At 47.3% G+C, this 7,500-nt stretch overlaps 1 protein-coding gene across 3 annotated transcripts in view; it reads left to right on the top strand.

Moving 5' to 3' along the window:
• Nucleotides 1-7,300, top strand: part of LOC119576042 (serine proteinase stubble-like) — a 16,084-nt gene extending 8,784 nt beyond the window's left edge. For all 3 annotated transcript variants that reach the window (XM_037923567.1, XM_037923566.1, XM_037923565.1), the window contains 9 exons: nt 1,710-1,821; nt 2,545-2,799; nt 3,073-3,660; nt 3,908-4,074; nt 4,359-4,513; nt 4,800-4,943; nt 5,751-5,920; nt 6,160-6,345; nt 6,845-7,300. In XM_037923567.1, coding sequence (XP_037779495.1) covers nt 1,710-1,821; nt 2,545-2,799; nt 3,073-3,660; nt 3,908-4,074; nt 4,359-4,513; nt 4,800-4,943; nt 5,751-5,920; nt 6,160-6,345; nt 6,845-6,859 — 1,792 coding nt within the window. In that variant the 3' untranslated portion in view covers nt 6,860-7,300. The remainder of the gene's footprint in view (nt 1-1,709; nt 1,822-2,544; nt 2,800-3,072; nt 3,661-3,907; nt 4,075-4,358; nt 4,514-4,799; nt 4,944-5,750; nt 5,921-6,159; nt 6,346-6,844) is intronic.
• Nucleotides 7,301-7,500: the final 200 nt, after the last annotated feature.

The raw sequence follows: 7,500 nt of genomic DNA, 5'->3' as shown, positions 1-7,500 counted from the left end.
TCTCTCTCTCTCTCGTTCGTTCTCTAGACAGACAGATAGTCAGATAAAGAGATAAATCCCCCTTCCTCTCTCTCTCACTCACAGTTGCCACACACAAATGCGTATTCGTTCCTTGACATCTCCAGCGTTGCCAGGTCTCCCGGGTCTCCTCTGTTTACTATCACCGCATCCCCACTTCCACTTTTATTCCTTGAATTTATTTCCCCTGTCTCTAAGAAATCACCAGCAGCCCCCATTCTCCTATCCCCAGTCCCCCAGTCCCCAAGTCCCCAGTCCCCAGCCCCACCGCAAAACACCGGAACGAAAAGGAACTCACCGTGAATCCGTGAGTCACCGTGAGTCAGCTCGGATGTTCCTGGGCGCCCGACTCATCTGGTAACGGATCCTTCTGGTCCTCGCTCACTTCCGCTTCTCAGGAGGATCTCTCGCTCGGGTTCCTGCTGGGAGCTCCTTCCCTCGGGGCGGCAGAGCGGGTCTTCTTGAGAGGAGGTTCGTCGGGGTGGGTTGGGGGTGGGTTAGGGGTAGGGTTGGGGGTGGGGTGGTGTGTGCCCCCGCGGGTTAGCTGGCGGGTCTCGGATTTTTTGTTTTCACTTTTTTCTGCCTTTCGTGTTTTTCACTTGTTTCTCTTGTGTCTCCTTTTTTCTCTCTCTCTTTTTCCGGGTCTCTGGTTCTGCGGATTTCTCTCATTCTATCTCTGCACTTTTATCTCTTTTTTTGTGTTTATATAGAGTCCTTTCTGTTTGTTTTTACTCTCTCGTTCGAACAGGGGAAGGAGGCGTGGGCATAATAGGATAGAAAGGGGAGAGGGGGAGGGGGGGCGGAGTCGTTTCCAGAGACTGCCGATTGCCACCGCGCGAGTACGTCGTTCGGTCGTTAACCTGCGGTTTTGTTATATAGAGAATTGGTATCTTCGACATTCGGTACCGTGAGAAAAAAAAGGGGAAAAAAACACAGCTTGCAAAAAAAAATATCACATATTTGCAAAACTGACCATCGTTTGGGGTCAATTACCCGTAAGTCTATATTATATTTTTGTTTTTGTATCTTGCGCTTCATTTATTTATTTATTATTTTCTGTGTGTGTCCAGTGTCGGAGCAGTTTGAACCGAACCTTTTACCGTAAGAGAGTGTCTATGTCATCATTTTTTCCTCTCTATCTTTCCTTTTTTACGACCTTCTTCCTCCCAAGATCGACACGAATTCCACTATCATGGCGGTCTTTTTTATGACATCCCTGGAGCTTTTCGCGCCTGCCTGATTTCTAATCGAATACTTTTACAGATTCTTCTTTTTTTTATGCTAATGAACTGGCATTTTACGAAGTTCTCTTTGAATAGATGGAGGGTCCTGGTAGAAATGAACAGAAATTATGAAGATATTTTTTGGAGAATAAAAACAAAATGCTCGTTTTCCTCGGGATTTCAGATTTGCAGAAAAGAAAAGAAAAAAAGGTTTTGACTAGCTATCTATAACATCATTTCTTCATACGTAAAATATGACTTAGATACTGTGATTAACCATCTTTGCTATCATTAGTTACAAGACCAACAAGACTAACCCACACCATCTTGATCTGACTCACCCTGCATAGAATCCCCTAAGACCTTCAGCCTCAAGAAAGGTTATCCTCCGCTTCCCCATTCAACATTCACAAAAGAGGATCCAAAGATCTCCTTCACATCATCCCCTTCCTCCCCCGTCCCCACCAGGTACAATCCCCTGGGGAAGGCCACCAGCGAGCCTCCCACGACCACCATCTCCTCCTACACCATCACGGACGTTTTCTCACTCATCGACGAGGAGGTCATGCACGAGGAACAGGTGCGTTGCGCTGATGTTTCAGGTCGGCTATCAGGTGAGGGGGGGGGGGCTCATACCTCTCTCTCCCTCTCTCTTTCTCTCTCTCTCTCTCTCTCTCTCTCTCTCTCTTTTCTTTCTTTCTGTCTCTTTCTTGCTTTCTATTTTTCTTGATTTCTCTCTCTCTCTTTCTCTCTTTCTTTTTTCTTTGTCTTTCTATTTCTTTCTCTTTTTCTTGCTTTCTCTCTCACTTTCTTGCATTCTCTCTCACTCTCTTGCTTTCTCTCTCTCTCTCTCTCTCTCTCTCTCTCTCTCTCTCTCTCTCTCTCTTCTCTCTCTCTCCTCTCTCTCTCTCTCTCTCTCTCTCTCTCTCTCTCTCTCTCTCTCTCTCTCTCTCTCTCTCTCTCTCTCTCTCTCTCTCTCCTTCTTCTCTCTCTCTCTCTCTCTCCTTCTTCTCTCTCTCTCGGAAAAATCAGTGTAAATTAAAGCATCGTGTACTTCAGTTGCTTTGATATTATGTTGTCTTCTTGTAAACAAAATAATGCTCGGTTGGAAGGAAGAGAGAGAGAGAGAGAGAGAGAGAGAGAGAGAGAGAGAGAGAGAGAGAGAGAGGGAGAGAGACAGAGAGAGAGATGGAGGGATGGAGATAGGAAGGGAGACAGAGAGGGAAAGGGAGAGAGGGAGGGAAAGACAGAGACAAAGAATCATTCAGCACCGCCATTCACCCCTCCCCCCCTCCCCCCACAGGAAGATTACTCCGACATCAACCCCGAGAACGTGATCGACATCGTGGGCGTCGTCACGGACTTCACGGGCATCGTGGGTCTCGTCACACGCCCATGGACGGGGACCTTCCCTACCAAGGCCACCTCGCCCACCACCACGCCCATGACACCCTCCAACCCGCCCTCCCCGCCCACGACCCCCGCCCCCGTGTCGCCCGCTACGCCCCTCTCCCCGGGCCAGACGCAGGCGACGGAGGAGGAGGCCGTCACGGAGGCGGTAAGGAATATCTTGCCTGCCTTCTTTGGTTTCGTAATTCAGGGAGATTTTTAGTCATTCGTTGTAATAAAAATAATATTTTTGATGCAGAAATTTGTGCATTTAGATGATATTCATTCTGAAAAAAAATGTTGGGAATCGATTTACCCTCAGAAAGTATCAGGAAAGTTTTACGTTAAAGGAACAATTAAGATCTGAAATCATTAGTTTCTGAGGGTGTGGGTGATCGCCAGGCACTTTCTACTTCCTCTCCTTCCCCTCCTCCCACGCCAGACTCCAGAACCCACGGAGAGCTACAATGAGATTCCTGTCGGGATGACCGAAGGGGACGACGCAGAGGTACAGCAGGAGACGACTCAGCAGGGAGACTCCACCACGCCTTCCTCGGATCTCACGCCCGCAGCAGGTGCAACCCCGGCCACTTCGATCGCCCCTGAGGTTGTGGGAGCTTCAGACGTCTCTTTGGAATCTGACGAGGAGGTCGACATGAATGCCATTATCTTCCCAGACGACCCGATCCTCGCCGGAAGACCCGAGACGGAAGCCCTGGAGGCGGTGACCGAGGCGCAGGTGGCAGGCATGCACGGCGAAACTCACGTGGAAGGCGCCCTCATTCAGATTCTGGATTCCAGCGTCGTCGGCGAACACCAGAACCAGGTTTCGCAGCCGACCCAGGCAAGTGCAGCGAGCGGCGTTTCCACGTCTCGTCCTGCTCTGGGGCCTCTCGAAGTCCATCAGGTCGGCGTCGTTGGCGAGATAGGCGAAGACACGGACTACGACTACTACGCTAACTACCCCGACCAGATCCTCCTTCAGCCCGTCAACCAGAATATCTGTGGCTTTAAGGGAGCCAGGCCTTATGTGAGTAAGATTGCCTTGCATCCTTTGCTGGTAACTGGTCGACAATTTGCAGGTTGACGTAATAGTTTAAATACTGTGAAAAATACAAGGTCCTACGCTTATAGCCTACGGTCGCGTGTCTGTGTATGTGTGTGTGTGTGTGAAATAACATTAATTAACCATCATGAAGCACCAAGTACCCAACCGGGCCCTTGGTGTGTCATTATCTACGCCGGACGATCACCCAGTGTAAACATCTCGCCGACAGGACGACCAGCTGAGCAGCAGGATCCTCGGGGGCGTCGTGGCGTCGACGGCGGAGTGGTGCTGGGTGGCGGCCATCATGGAGCGACGGCAGGGAGGCAACAAATTCGTGTGCTCAGGAGCTCTCGTCGAGTCCAACCTCGTCCTCACTACTGCCACCTGCCTCAAAAGGTGCGGATTATCCAGGAGTATAATTATGTTGTTATATGATTTTGATTTTTTTTTTTTTTTTCTATTGGCTTTTTTATTTTTCAATTTTACGATTCTCTTTTGCAGGGCATTTATTTCTCCTTTCTTTCCTTTCCCTTTTTCTTTTTTTTTTCTTTTTTTTATTTCCCATTTCACCTCACTACTACCTTCCCGAACCTATTCGTGACGCCTGAACCGATACACTAGAAGCGCAAACCACCTTCACACTGTTCACCTGCACTAACGCGGAACCGTTTGTGTTACAGGCTGCAGAACCGCGACCTGTCTCGGTACATCGTGGTGTTCGGCGACAGCAACCTGCGCGAGGACCTGCCCTACGGGGTGCAGTTCCATTCCCTCGCCGAGGTGGTCACCCACCCCGACTACTTCACCTCTGGGGGCGCGCACGCAAGTGACATAGGTGAGAGAAACATAGAGGTACAACTATAGATACTGTACACATACACATGTATGTGTGAATATGAGCATGTGTGTGTGTGTGTGCGCGCGCGTGTGTATGTGTGTGTGTGTGTGTGTGTTTGTGTGTGTGTGTGTGTGTGTGTGTGTGTGTGTGTGTGTGTGTGTGTGTGTGTGCTCGTGCGTGTGCGAGCGTGCATGGTGCGTAAGTGTGTGCGCGTGTGCGAAAGTGTGAGTGGGTGTTAGCGTCAGCAAGCATACTCTCTAGCTGACCCCTTCCCCTCCCGCAGGCGTGATAAGGCTCCTCGACCACGCGACGCTGAGCAACAACGTGTGCCTGGTGTGCATGGCGCAGCAGGACGCCATGTTCCCGGCGCAGACCTGCACCGTCACAGGCTATGGCGTCGGAGACATCCCGGCGCCCATGCTCAAGGGTGAGGCTCCAAGGGCGTACATGATTGGGGTTGAAGCGTTCTTGGCTCTCTGCGGATGTTGATGTGTTATCTGCTCGAGATTTTCTTGTCTTTTATCCATTTGATCTCGGGAGCCCAGCTCGCGACAGAGCAAAGTTGATGCAGGAATTTGTTGAAATATAAAACTGAAATTAAATTGATGATCCTCTTTGGTGTTTTTGGCCGAGTTTGAGGAAACTTTATGTAATATTTTGGTGTTTTTTTATTTGCGTGAAAGGGTAAAAGGTAAAAGATTTCCAGAAGTGTTCTAAGTGCAATGCTTAGCCAAAGAGTCATGTTGACAATTGTTGATTGATATTATCATTATAGTAAGAAGATTATACCATGATATGCATCATATATTATACTTCACATTAGTCTTTAGTATTCTGTGTTACTCTCACTGATTATATTATTACCACTGCTTCATTTAGTCATAACATAATAATAGTATAAAACCATCAACAAGTTATGATGCATATACTCTTATGCGCAATTAATATATTGCACCTAACTTACAGGACACTCACAAGGCGAAAACACCACGTACTGTAAAGATCAATCATATTAACCATTAATATTCCTAAGCCCATGAGAATACATCAAGTGACGCGTATATAAACATCGGAAAGACGAGAACACCCGGATTTCGTTATCGATGAAGTCAACCAAGGACAACAATAATAATAATAACCGCAACAACTAACAAATAAGTGAATAAATAAATAACAATAACATCATTTACAATCATCATGATTTTCTTCCTTCATGTTTACCTCACATTTCCAGACGTGCAGGAGACGGTGCCACTGGAGGGCATCCTGCGGCAGCTTTCAGTCCCCGTTCACAGGGAAGCCGACTGTCAGGACACGTTACGGAATGTCACGCGCTCGGAGATCTTGGCCTCGTCCGATTCCTTCCTCTGCGCCGGCGGCACGGGCGACGGCAGTGCTTGCTACGTATGTGCTAATGCTGTTGTATGAGTTGTTCGTGCGTGGAAAGGTTTATTTGTCCAAAATTGAGAGAATCTGCAGCCGTACTATAAAGCGTATATTTGATGACTAGTGTGGGCCTTGCTGATCATGGTGTCTTGAGAGTGCTATAGTTATTTCTCAACGCAAAGAAACCTACTTCTCTCATTACCTTTGACCTAGCTTCTGACCTGCTAAAACCCGTTCATGAACCCTCCACCCCCCAGAGCACGATGGACGGAGGCTCCCCCCTGGCGTGCGAGGCAGGAGGCCGCTGGTTCCTGGCGGGGCTGGTGTCGTGGACGCGGGACTGCACCGTGCCGGGGACGCCCAACGTGTACACGCGGGTGTCCTCGTTTACCAATTGGCTCCAGGCGACTCACCTGCGCATGATGGGCTTCGCAACGCACCAGGTATACTCGCAAAAGAGACAGTGGATCCAGGATCGTGTCGACAAAATAAATAAGGAGTTTGCATAGGATAAGATGCCATATCTGCTGTCTAAGGCGTTAGTAACGATAAAACGATAAAAATAGTCATAGGCTGAGTGTCTAAAATCAAATGTGTTTTGTTTTCATGATTACAAATCCCAACAGCAGAAGTACATCCTACAGTTGATCCCTCCCGCTGTTATGGCATTCAGCAGTCTTACATCCTCCATTTTGTACAGTAATCATGCGTCAGTGCGTCATGTCTCGTTTCAGTCATGATAAAGACCCCCCCAAAGATCACTCCAAACTCAAAAAAAAAAAAATAATAAAAAAATAAATAAATAAAACGTAGTATTAATTAAGAGACGTACTACACCGTACGTCGATATGACCATAATTCCTGCAGCGCCATTTTAGCCAAGCGGCAGTTAGAGATGCCTGCCGTGTCTGTGCAAAAATAATAACACCTTAACCTTTTCAGATTAAGCTGACGTGAAACCTTCTTCGTACGTCATATGTAGAGGGGGTTGCCATGCTAAGTGTGTCATGAGGAAGGTGCTGGACTACTACTGTACACTTTTAAATTTAAGGCCAAAGTCTAAGTGTTGTCTTGCGCTTTCCGAGCCGACGTTGTTTCAAGGCTTAAGACACTCCATGATGAAATGGCGCTAGGAGAGAATGAATGATTTTGAGAGAAAAATGATATTCTCTTGTAGATTCTCTTGTGAATGTTTAATGTTCTTACTTGTTTAAGATCGTGTGTCGTAGCTTTATGCCTGTCGGTGTATTTTTTAAGTTTTTTTATTTATTTTGTTGTGTTCTATATGTCTGCATGTGTATGTTGAGCGTTTTGCTCCACCATTCATTGTGAAAAAAAATATATATATACATCTGTCTTCGTGAACTGACTATGGAATAAAATAAATCACAAAGCGTACTAACATTTCTTCATTTCCCTCTTTATCAACAACATTCAGAACACAATTCACACTGAAGGAAAGGACAGAGGGACGCAGCATGAACTGTGTTACACGTATACTGTGGAGTGGGTTAGTTTAACGCCGTTTGCTATTCTGGGCCTGTGTGTGTGTTCCCTTTGGCTGGATTGTGGCGAAGTGTGTGTGTGTGTGTGTGTGC

This window comes from Penaeus monodon, chromosome 8 (genome assembly GCF_015228065.2).
Source record: "Penaeus monodon isolate SGIC_2016 chromosome 8, NSTDA_Pmon_1, whole genome shotgun sequence".
In the NCBI taxonomy this organism is placed as follows: Eukaryota; Metazoa; Arthropoda; class Malacostraca; order Decapoda; family Penaeidae; genus Penaeus; species Penaeus monodon.
This window is presented reverse-complemented; position numbering and strand designations above follow the sequence as displayed.